This window comes from Vulpes lagopus, chromosome 9 (genome assembly GCF_018345385.1).
Source record: "Vulpes lagopus strain Blue_001 chromosome 9, ASM1834538v1, whole genome shotgun sequence".
Classification (NCBI taxonomy): Eukaryota; Metazoa; Chordata; class Mammalia; order Carnivora; family Canidae; genus Vulpes; species Vulpes lagopus.
The window spans coordinates 8544408-8556693 of record NC_054832.1 but is presented as its reverse complement, the minus strand read 5'-3'; the positions used below and the strand labels follow the sequence as shown (position 1 = coordinate 8556693).

General features: G+C 52.6%; 1 protein-coding gene across 1 annotated transcript in view; it reads left to right on the top strand.

Annotated features, from left to right (window-relative positions):
• Positions 1-12049, top strand: part of CCN4 (cellular communication network factor 4) — a 38209-nt gene extending 26160 nt beyond the window's left edge. Inside the window, exons 3-5 of the mRNA XM_041769591.1 lie at positions 2108-2368; positions 5823-6016; positions 7649-12049. Coding sequence (XP_041625525.1) covers positions 2108-2368; positions 5823-6016; positions 7649-7948 — 755 coding nt within the window. The 3' untranslated portion in view covers positions 7949-12049. The remainder of the gene's footprint in view (positions 1-2107; positions 2369-5822; positions 6017-7648) is intronic.
• The last annotated feature ends 237 nt before the right edge of the window (positions 12050-12286 follow it).

Here is a 12286-nt window from a genome sequence, read left to right as displayed (position 1 = left end):
GAGAGGCACCAGGCTTCAGCACACTCTCATCTCCTCCTCCATCAGCATGCACACGCACACACATGCACGCACACGTGCTCACACCTTCCCAGAGCAAGGGCGCGGTCAGGGGGTGACTCACGACGAAAGGATGAGTGATTCACCCAGTGCTTCCTCTGCTTTGTTTTGTTTTGGTTTGGTTTGTTTTTCTCCAATTTCCCCTCCTTTACTGGTGTCTGGTGGAAGGAAATGGGCTGTGGAGTGAGATCCCCCGGGAGCGAGGTGCAGATCTATCATTCACCAGCTGGGTGACCTTGAGCTAATGAATCACTCGACCTCCCTTGCTGCCAAATGGGGAAAATAAAACTCTCCTCGTGAAGTCACTGGGAGAACTGAATGAGATAACATATCAGATGGTGCCTGGCACAAGATCAGATGGCCAGTGAGCGGTAGCGCCTTTCCTTTCTGCGCCTCCTCCCTGCACGATCACCTCCCAGGAAAAACAGCGGTCATGCCAACATTCCCAGAGGCTGAGACTCTGCGTCCAGCTATGTCGCCTTCGGCACGTGACTTAACTTCGCTGAGACTCAGTTTTGCTGTATTTGAAAATGGGATGGTGTTTCCCTATAGGATGAAATCAGCAATGCATGGATGTCTGGCACGCAGCAGGTCAGGTGACCAAAAACAGTGACAGCGCTTAGAGAGCCCTCACTTCTGCTAGATACTGGGATTATTATTATTATCAATGCTGGCAAATCCAGGAGAGACGCTGGAGCTATCAGCAGACTGTGGATTCCGAACTAGCCCTCCTTGGGTGGGCACCCTTGCTGCCTGGGAGCTCTCTGCCTACGCTTCCAGACAGTCCTCAAGGCAGGACATGGCACCCAGGGGCCAGCTCTGGTCAGGCCCAGCAGCCTCAGATCCCTCCTGTGACTCCCTGATCTCATGTCTGATGAAGACCTCTTGAGGCCACTCACCCCAAAACCAGTTCCCTTGAGGACAGAGCAGCCATCTCTTCCCTGCCAGGGCTCAGGTCATAGAACGAAGAGTCGCTCCTGACTCCTCTCCTCTGCTCCCCACGTCCCATCAGGCAGCCGATCTTTCCAAACATACCCAGAAGCTGAGCCCTCCTCAGGGTTCCTGGGCCCTCCAGGCTCCAAGCATGGCCACCTCTCGCCTGCATCAGGGGGTGGCCTCCTGACACTGTCTTACCCCCTGTTCTGTGCAGCACGTCATATGCTCTAGGGAAGCATGATTCCTATAGTTGAATCAACAGTTACTTGTTGAGCCCACACTGTGGGTCTAGGTGCCAACAGCTTTGCGCCTTCCTCTGAGCCACCAAGGAAGCCCTCATCTCCCATCGCCCCCCAACCTCCCAGGCCTGCTCCCACCTGGGCCTTTACACCCACAGCCCCTCTCTGCCTGGAAGATCCCCCTCCCCACCACTCAACACCAGTGCTAGCTAACCTCCTCACCTCCTTCCACCTTGGCTGAAGTGGCATCAGCTGGGTGAGGTGCCCGCCTTAATCACCAACTGCCCCCCCTCCCGGAAGCCCCTCCTCTTTGTGGTTCTCCTTGGCACTGGTATCCTTCACCGCTCTATGATCTGTTCATCTTTCCTCTGCTCCCCCCCCCCCACAATGGAAACTCCATGAGAGCATAGTTTTGTCTATCTTGTCCACCACTGAATCTCCAGTGCCTAGAACCTTCCATAAATATATGTACCGAATGAATGGAATCTTTGTTCCTAAGTATTCTGATTGCTTTTATGCTGCGCCTCTCAGAACCATGGCCCTGGGGGTATCTGTCAGTACTGAGCTCTGTGCCATGTGCCGGGGGTAGGACAAGACTAGTGGCTTGAACACGCTTTATCTTCTCACCCCTGCCAGTCTCTGGGCCTGGGAGTCACTTGATGGGTGGTGGCTGAGCTCTACCCCACACTCCCACACTGCCCACACTCAAGTGTCCCCACACTCCCAGAGGCTGGCTGGGCCCTGCTTGGTCCTGCCTGCACCCCTGTCCCCCACGGTGGGTGCTCCCAGGGTCTGGGCCAGGTCCAGAGGCGGGAGGTGTCCCTGCATGGGCACCATGTCCCTGGGCCTGACCCGAGCGGCGCGTGTGTTTGCAGAGGTGGTCGGCGTGGGCTGCGTCCTGGACGGGGTGCGCTACACCAATGGCCAGTCCTTCCAGCCCAACTGCAAGTACAACTGCACGTGTGTGGACGGTGCGGTGGGCTGCACACCCCTGTGCCTGCGTGTGCGCCCTCCGCGCCTCTGGTGCCATCGCCCCCGACGAGTGAGCATCCCTGGCCGCTGCTGCCAACAGTGGGTGTGTGACCACGATGCCAGGAGGCCACGCAAGACAGCACAGCGCCATACTGGTGCTCTCGGTGGGTGTGGGGGATGGGGTGGAGAGGGGGGAGGGCAGGGCCTTGACCCTCTGTGATTGCCTCATACGATGAGTCCCAGCCCCCAGACCACCACCAACTAGCTGGTGACCTCGGCAAAGCTACCTGCCCTAAGGGACCCTATTTCTCCATCTACTCCAACTGTTCTATGAGGTCTTCCCAACATAAAATGAGGAAAAGCTTTATAAAGAACAAAGCCAGATACATGGGATTCATTGTTATCCTACTTAAGGGATTAGGCAGTGGGGGAGGGGTGGGGAGATGCGGGAAGGGTGAATGTGCAGGTCGCAGAGGATGGGAAGCAAGGTGCAAGGTGGGAGAGGAAGTAGGTGCTTTCCTCCTTACTATGGAGGTTAGGTGGACAGGTGAGGCTATAGCCAGGTAAACCAGGCCCTGGAAAGGGAGGACAGGGACAGGCCCATTTGTTTTTTACCTCCGCTTACTGGAGTAGCCCAATGCCAGCCACTTAGGAGATACCAAATCAGTGCTCGTCATATTGATGGATAGGCAGATGGATGGATGGATGGATGGATGGATGGATGGATGGATGGGCAGGTGAATGGATGGGCAAATAGATGGATGAGTGGATAGGGATGGGCAGATGAATGGATGGATGGATGAATGGATGGATGATGGATGGGCAGATGAATGGTTGGTGGATGGATGGATGGATGGATGGATGGATGGATGGATGGGCAAATGGATGGATAAGCGGATGGATGGATGGACGGGTGGGTGGGTGGTTGGGTCGATAAGGATCTGATCTAGGGAAGTGGCAGTGGAGGTGGCAAGGAAGGGACAGATGCTAGAGGCACTGGATGAGGAGTAAAACTGAGGTCATAGCATTAATCCACTGCATAGAGTAAAGGAGAGAAAGGGGTAGACAGTGATTCCCAGGGCTCATCATGACCTGGGAGAGAAAACAAGAGGAGCACAAGCTGGGGGTGAAGGACATCTGCATTGTTTGAAACAGGTTGAGTTTGAGGTCAGGGGCCCAGCCCTGGCATCACTCAGAGGAGCATCCAATGGGGCAGCATTGGAGGGGGAGGTGGGGCAGAGAGAAGTCTGGAAGTCATGCACCTGGGGCTGCTGATGGTGAGTAGGATGGCCCAGGGATGATAGGTAGAGTGCAACAGAGTTCCGGGAGGGCTAACATTTGAGGGGTAACAGAGACAGAAGGTGGGGAATGGAAGAGGAAAACCAGGAGCAATGAGGATGGTTCTAGAGGGAAAGTGGACATGAAGGAGTAAAGAGATAGCAATGGAGTTTGGGAGTTCTAAGGGTACTGGTAATTTTTTTTTAATTGTAAGTGTGTGAGATTGCTCGGGGAGACCCTGTGGAGCAGTGTTTCTCGGCCTTGGTATAGGCAACATCTCAAACCAGAGAGGACTCTGTGGGGAGGGCTGCCCTGTGCATTGTGGGTTGTTTAGCGGCACCCCTGGCCTTTACCTACTTAGATGCCAGTGGCACCTGCCCTCCAAGTAGTAACAACCCAAAATACCCCCAGACGTTGCCATTTGTACCCTGGGGGAACAGAATCACCGGGAGCCACAAGTGTGGCCCTGGAGACACCACCATTTAAGGTGAGGGAGAGAAAAAAGCTGAGAAAGATGAATCCAAGAGGCAGGATGGCAGCAGGAGAAAGAGGTTGTGCAGAAGCCAAGTGAAGAAGTGTTTCAGGAAAGGAGGGGGTGCAAGGAGACCTGCCCCCAGGCTCTGTGTCCGCAGTGGGTCTGCCCAGGCCAGGGAGGAGGGTGGTCCTGCCCCTCCCCACAGTTCAGGGGTGCACAGCCTCTCCGGAGGCACTTGGGTGGCCCCCAGGGGCTGAGCCGGCCCCATGAAGAAGCAATCCCGTGTCCACGGAGGGGGTGGCAAGGAAAGCTCTGTCCCCAAGGCAGCAGGTCCACCACACCCCCCAACTGGCAAAGCCACTCGAGGGTCACGGGGGATGGGGCAGTGGCTGTCCTCAGATTGTACTTGGCCCAGTGACCCCATTCTGACCCAGTATAAGCAGAGCCGCCACCTGCGAGTGGGCGACCCAGAAACCAAAGCCCTTTTATCCTCCTAGGCAAATCCCTCCCTCCTCCACGCTCACACCCCTCCCCCCAGCTCATCCCAGCCCCACTCTCCTCTGCCCTGTTTTCTCCTGTCTCTCAGAGCTCCCCTCTCCCACCCACTCATTTCGGCCTTCATCCACCCCTGTTCCCTGCACACCTGCTAACTTGGGGGCGCAGGCGATCCAGCGCTGACCCATCCCCTTCCGTCCTCCTTTGGATTCTATTAGGTGTCTCTTCTTTCCTACTTTACTCTTTCCTCCTCTCTGCCCCTCCCCCATTACTTCCCTCCCCCCCTTCCTTCTCCCCTGCCCCACCATCTGTTTCTCCTCCTCTCCCCCTCTTCCTTTCTCTGTCTCCCGGGTGCGCCTGCCGGCCTGCCTGCCTGCGTGCATGTGTGCATGTGTGTCAGGGTAGGCCTGGCGTCCTGTTCGGATCCTTCCCTTAGCTGTCTTGTGCCATCTTTCTGTGGGATCTGTCCCTTGTCTTACTGGCTTTTTACCTGCCTCTGTCTGTAGCTCCATCCATGTTTCCATTACTCAGAGAATACTTGAGCACTCACCACATTCTAGAAGCTGGGACATGTATAGTAATAGAACCATCCAAGACTTGGTGCTTAGTTGACAGTCAAGAAACTATGCAAGGCCCGAGAACTTACTAAGCACCAGGGATGGCTTGTGGCTTTCATGTGCGTGAACCCATCTCTTCCGTCCACAGCCCTCAGAGGGAGATGCTCTTGCCAACCCCCCTTGCAGGTGGGAAGACTGAGGCATGGAGCTGGGGGCTATTGGAAGTTGCCCAGCTACTAGATGGTGGTGCTCAGAGTTGAACCAGGCAACATGACCCTAAAGCCTGTGTGTGTCCTTAACCATCAAGCCCTCAGCATCACCCAGGTTAGGTATCAGGTACTAGAGTATAGACACTCCCTCGGATTTTCTCCAAATAAACTTGAGCTCTACAGGGGCAGGGACAGTACCTTCCCCTCTTCAAATCCCAGCACCTTTGCAGATGCCTGTTATATACTCAATAAACAGGTCCTTTCATTGTCACACCAGCCGTGGAAGACAGATGTTTCGTTCCAGCGAGGACACTGAGGCCCAGGAGGGAGTTATCTGGAACCATACAGCTTATAGGTGGTCGAGCAGGATTTGCACTCAGGTCCACCTGTCTGTAAAGATGGTCTCTCCTCTGGAGAAGTAGAGGCCTCCTCTCCCTGGGGAACCCATGCTGCTTAGAAGCTAACCCGCCCTTTTGGGGATGGGGACAGCCCACCTGCCTCCTCTTGGAGCTTCAGGATCCCTGACCCTGTGTGTGCTGAAGGTGGGGAAGAGAGTGGCTGACAGTGGCTGGAAACTCACGGGGAGTCTGGTCCCTATCCACAGCGGCCACCGGTGAGGTGGAGCCCTGGCACAGGAACTGCATAGCCTACACGAGCCCCTGGAGCCCCTGCTCCACCACTTGCGGCCTGGGGGTCTCTACGCGTATCTCCAACGCCAACAGCCGGTGCTGGCCTGAGCAAGAGAGCCGCCTCTGCAACCTGCGGCCCTGTGACGTGGACATCCGTCTACACATCAAGGTCAGTCTGCCTTCCGGGGTGGGGTAGGCATGTTGGACTTACCGACGGACAGGCCCAGCTTGAAACCTGGTCCCTGAATGTCCCCGTTGGGGCCATTTGTAAAATGGGACGAAGCACTCTCCTGTGGTGATGCTGAGGGACCCCCCCACCGACTGTCACCCCCGTCTGCTCCTGTCCCCATCCACACCCACAGGTACAGAGGTCACAGATGCACTGGCCAGTCGGGGAGCTCTAAATAGGGCTCAGGACAGCTGGCGTCAAATGCCCGACTGCCGCTAACTGCACAAGACAGTGGCCAATCTCCACATCTCTGAGCCCCAGGCCCCCCATCAGTAAAATGTGGGCTGGGTCTCAGACATCTCCTCCAGCTTCGGGGAGTCCAAGGCCATAAAACAGAGGATCCAGCATATCGTAGTCAAAAATGGGTCCGAGTTGCCTGTCTCAAGGCCCCCTTGCTTCTGTTTCGGCACCGGTCATATGCTTTGCACAGAAAAGAAAAGACAAACTCAGTGCTGACTCCATTTTTGGAGCACTGATGGTTTCTTGGGGTTGCTGAGGAGAGGGGTGCCTGGTAGACAAGACATCTCAGCTTCCCACGAGTCCTCCTCGCTTGCTGTCCCCTGCCCCTTCTCCGAGTATCTCTGTCCCAACCAACTGGATCCTTCCACCTCCTCCTTCTCCTTCTTCCCTTCTCTCTTCGGCTCCCTCTCTGATCAGTGACCTCTGCTGTGCTGGCCCTCTTGGTGCTTGGTGCAGATGTGAGAGCGTGAATGGAAAAGTCCCCAGCAGCGGGAGAAATAGGAGCATAAGGGTCCTAAGCCGGGTGAATGCCCGGGACACCCGAGGTAGATGTGGGTCTACCTCAAAGCCAACTCAAGTCCTGGCTGTTGGCCTATGCTTCCCACTCCAATGTTGGGTTTGTTTTCATGAACCTGAGCTGGCTCCTCAAACTGTTTGAGCCTCGGGCCCCATGTAGCCTGGATCTGCTCTACCCCCAGTGCTGGTGGCACCGGTACATAGTAGAGCCATTTGAGCAATGGGTTTAGTGAGTGCCTACTGTGTACCAGGCACAGAAAGACTGTAGAGTTGCAGAAAGGGCCTTGCTCTTGACGGGCCTGTATCCTCCTGGAGAGACAGAGCTAGCTCTACAGAATGCACTCTGATTGAACAAGTTGCATGAGGAGGGTGAGTGTGAGAGGTTTTGGGGTGAGGGGAGGTGGAGAAGGAGGAGCAGGTTAGAGAAGGCACATCTCCCAATCATGGAGCTCCGTCATGGCTGTGCCACTCACTAGCTGGGTGGACTGGAGAAGCCACCCAGGCATCTGTGTTGGTAAGACTGGGACAGAGGCCCGGGCATTGTCAAGGCAGAAAATGTAGGCAAGAGGACTTTGCGGGGTGCGAGGAACCACCTAGGCAGGGCAGTGCCCTGTGAGGTCTGCAATTACTCCTCCGTAGTGTGGCTGGGGGGCACCGCGTTTGGGGAGCTCCCTCCGAGCTTGAATATGCCACGGCCCTGAAGGAAAGTTGGGGTGGTCTCGCATGGTGAGTGCAAAGGGAGAATTGAGGGCTTGGAGGGAGGGGAGGTGGCTGTTCACCCTCTGAGCATCCCAACTGAAACCTCCTCTCCCGCAGGAAGGGAAGAAGTGTTTGGCCGTGTACCAGCCAGAGGCACCCACGAACTTCACCCTCGCCGGCTGCAGCAGCACGCGCTCCTACCGGCCGAAGTACTGCGGGGTCTGCACGGACGACAGGTGCTGCATCCCCTACAAGTCCAAGACCATCGATGTCTCCTTCCAGTGTCCCGATGGGCCCGGCTTCTCCCGCCAGATCCTGTGGATTAATGCTTGCTTTTGCAACCTGAGTTGTAGGAATCCCAACGATATCTTCGCTGACCTAGAATCCTACCCTGACTTCTCAGAAATTGCCGATTAGGCAGGCACAAAACACAGGGCGTGGGGCCTGGCCCAGCGTTTGCAAAGCAGCCAGTCCTCCGAGGCCCACCGCTGAGCCTTCTCTGTCCACTTTCCACCGACTTCTAACCATTCTGATCCAGATCCTTGGCCCCTGTCCTGTCTCCAACCCCCCCGAATGACTCATTACGGTGCTGCTGGGGCCCAGACTATGAGGCCCCACCTTAGCAGCATTCTGCATATGCTCCGGAGAAAGTGCCTGTCTCCAGCTGCTCTGGACAAAACCCACGCCTGTCCAAGTCACTGGAAATCCTGCTGGATGTCGCCCGAGTCCCGAGGAGCAGAATCAGCTAGGCCTTTAGTATCACTCATTCGTGTTCTAGATGCCAAACCACAAGACTCTTCGGCTCCATTCGGAAGGACATATGGGATCTAGGATACTGGAACAGTCTGGGCCGTGCCAAGGGGCACGCTAATCGACAGTTCTGACCACAGCACACCCAAGCATCTCTGATTCCAAGGATCTGTGCACCCTAAGGTCACCAAATATTTGCCAAGTGAGGTGAATGGTTGCCTGGTTTTGATTTTTGGTAGAAAATTGTGTTCATTAGCCCAGGCTTCGTGGTTCATCCCTGCACTATAAAGGGTACAAATTGGGTTCGTTCCGCTCACAAATGCAATTTGATAACTTTGATTCTTATTCATGGGAAAAGCTTCCCGTCAATACTCCAGGGTCAGAGCAGGGTCAGCCAAATTTCAGAAGAAGTGAGGGACCATAGCATGGGTCTGCTGGGGCCAACAGGACACCCAGCCACTGGCCGGCTCTGCCGCTCATCCAGATCCTTCCCCTGCTTGGGGGTTCATGGGAGTTGGTGAAGACCCTAGGATGGTCCCTCTGACCCCGGAGCATGGCATCCAGGGACATTCCTCTGCTCTTGCAGAGCCTTTGGAGACCCAGCTGTTGTCCGGGCCAGACCCACTTGAAATAACAAACCAGGTTGCAGGCTGTATGTGTGTCAAACCAAGAAGTGGATCCACTCGGCATCACCCTGGGACAGCAGGGTAGGGTCACATCCCAGGCCCAGGACACCTCAGACCCTTTCTACAGACTTCGGGTCTGTCGACCCAGTCGACCCAATTCTGGTGTGAAGATAGAGGCTCACCAGTTGTTTAGAAACAGAAACATATTTAACAGGGATTAAAAGACAAAAGGGGTTGGAGCCTAAAAGGAACAGAAAGTTGTGATGAGTGGAAATGAGGCTATTATTTATCTTATTAGTAGCATATAAATATTTACTGTTGTAATTCTTTTATTTAGTACCTTTTGTGTACCAGACATCGTTCTCAGTGCTTTACACGCATTAGCTCGTGGAGAAACGTTGCAATCATGTTGAAAAGCACCTGTTATTACTTCTGTTCTTACAAATGTGCGATGGAAGCTCAGAGCGGTATGGAGCCTTGACCAAAGCCACTCGGCTGGTGACCGGGCAAGTGCGGATTCTAACCCAAGTCGGGCTGACTTTCTAACCCACTGTACGGTCCCTACTCTTAGAGCTTCCAAACGTGTCAAGCAGGAAAATAATGTCGCACAACTGACTTCCCACTCTTGTTTGTCACTCTTTTTACTGTGTCTCTGGCTCCTTTCCCAAGAGAAGAGGATCTGACTTTCAGATAATTTAGGTGCCCCAGCACCCATAAATATATGGGTTAGACAAAAACCCACGAATCTCCTGTGGATCCTCCCCTCCCTCAAATCAGAAGCAGCTCTCATCGTACATTTAAAAGATGATTTTTGTCTACCCAACGCTGCAGATGAGGGATGCGTGGGCTCTTCCTGGGGGAATTCTGTGTGGTGTGCAAAGGGATTCTAGAATAGGACAAGAGGATTGGAAATGTGCCCTCCTGACTATATCCTCCCACGTGTCTGGTCCAGAACAAGGCATACAGTGGTGCTCAACATGCGTTTGATGAATAAAAGAAGCTGTGTATGGTTTCCTACTTTTACTCAGAGGCGCTCTTCTTCCAAAGATAGGTGCCAATCTAATTCTCATCAGCCAAGTCTTATTTTAAGTGCCATAGGGAACGAGACATTTAATATTTAAAGAAATGTATATTTTCACTGAAAAAAAAAATTCCTGTGTATAGAGCATTCAGCCCAAGAATAGGCTCTCCTATAAGCCTGTGTGTGGATCTATGTTAGATTTCCTAGAAGTGAAATTACCTGAAGTCTATAAATGACGAGGACCAGATGACAGCTAACTGCATTTGATATACAGCAGAAACCCAGGAGCTCCTGGGTTCTTACTGAGTTTGCATCCCAATTTGGAAGCATAGCTTCCAAGATCCTAGGAAGCCGGGTGGGAGGAATCTGGGATTACCCTGGGAGTGACTGGGCCGGGGTGGTCCCAGTTGGTATTCGTTTTGAGAAAGGGACCTGTCCTTTGCAGGGGAAGTCTTAGCTCCATGTTTTGAAGTCAAGGGGCAGGAGGTTTGGGACCAATGTAAGGAAGATCTTTCTAGCAGCCACAATCGCTCTGCAGTGGTGTGACTCTACTTCTGTAAAAGTTAAGAATAATAATCAAGGCAAAAATGTCCCTTTATTACTTCTTTAAAAGATTTTACTTATTTACTCATGAGAGACACAGAGAGAGAGAGGCAGAGACACAGGCAGAGGGAGAAGCAGGGTCCTCACAGGGAGCCCAATATGGGACTCCATCCCAGGACCCCGGGACCACGCCTTGAGCCAAAGGCAGACAATTAACCTGCTGAGCCACCCAGGCGTCCCAAAAATGTCCCTTTATTGATTGGTGTCATCCTGTTTGCTAACTTTTAAACCATCTTATTAATTATCACGACAACTGTGAATAAGCCTCTCATCCCCATTTCGTATGTGGAAAGCTTTGAGATTCGAAGAGGCTCAGAAATGAGCCCAAACAAGTCGGAGCCCAAATCCCAGCTTACTTCACTGGGCCTTGTTCTTGGGGAGGCCTCCAGGCAGAGCCTGAATGACCCCCAACAGAGTGTCTCCTTGGCAGAGGCACCGAGTAGATGAGATCGATGGTCTCTCCAGGGCTCTGTAACTCCATGTTCCCAGACGAGGGAAAGACATGCCAAAGATTTGTTAACCTTTGGTGAAGAAATTCACGTTAGTGCTGAGAGTGAAATTTCTCTGGCGGGCTTAGATGGGGAGAGAGAGGAAACCCGCATTCACCAAACCACTGCTTCTTGTTGCACCTTTACCCTCAGCATTTTGGCAGCATCACTGAGTGCCAGGTCAGAGCTAGGTGCTTCACTGCTGTGCCTTATTTATTCCTCATAGCAAGCCTGTGAGATATGGCATTATAATCCTTTCCCCGTTTTAGAGATAAGACCCTGGGGCTTGGTGAGGTTATTTGCTCAGTGTCTTACCAGCTAGTGAACTGCAGACCAGGATTGCAAACCAGGGTCAGTCTTACGCCTGAGCCGTCTTTCCTGACCCTAAGCCCAGTCAACATGCCCCCCTCAATCAAAAGGTACAAGAGATGCTTTACTGACAACAAAACAATAACAATAACAATAAACTAACTGCAACGTTAATTTCAAAGTGACTCAGAGAGTGAGCAAAGAAGGCACATTTGAATGACATGATTGACATAATTTCATTAACATTGTACTGTGTTAGAGATAATGGGGAAGCAATGTAGCCTCTGACTATTATATCGAATTAGGTCACTGATTTTTAAAAGACTTATCTTGATCCAAAGTAACTGCAATAAGCCTGCACAGCTGGGACTCATGAATGGTCGGAATGGTCAACTGTGTATCTCTGCACATATACGTATGTGTGTGTGTGTGTGTGTGTGTGTGTGTGTGTCTATATCTACTTTCAGACTGTGACTTCCTATTTAAGTATTCCTACAGCCATTTTTGCAAGTGACTAAAAAAATACAAAAGAAGGAATGTCTTGGAATTTCCCAATAGAGGGAAAAGAGCACTTGGGCAATCTGTCGTGTTTTACAACATCCCTCATTTTTCTCATGATTTGTGTAGTGTGGACCATGTTTGTTCAATGTGAAGGATTTTCATTGCTCAAATTCCCTGTTTATGCTTTTCTCCTTCAAGCAATAAATCATCAGCAAAATCACTCCCTGGATTTGGTGGATTTTCTCGCACATTCAGTCATGATGCGCGATGATGGGGCGTTGAGTACGTACAATCAATGTGCAGATGGTGGAAAGTAGGCCCTAGATATTTTACGTACGGTAATAAAAATAGCTAGAAGTGTGGAGATGAGCTCAGAAGTATGAATTCTGGGATTCACAGAAGATCAGCACTACAAGTGGGTCCAGGCTGGGAGACACCGCCCATAAATATAAAATGG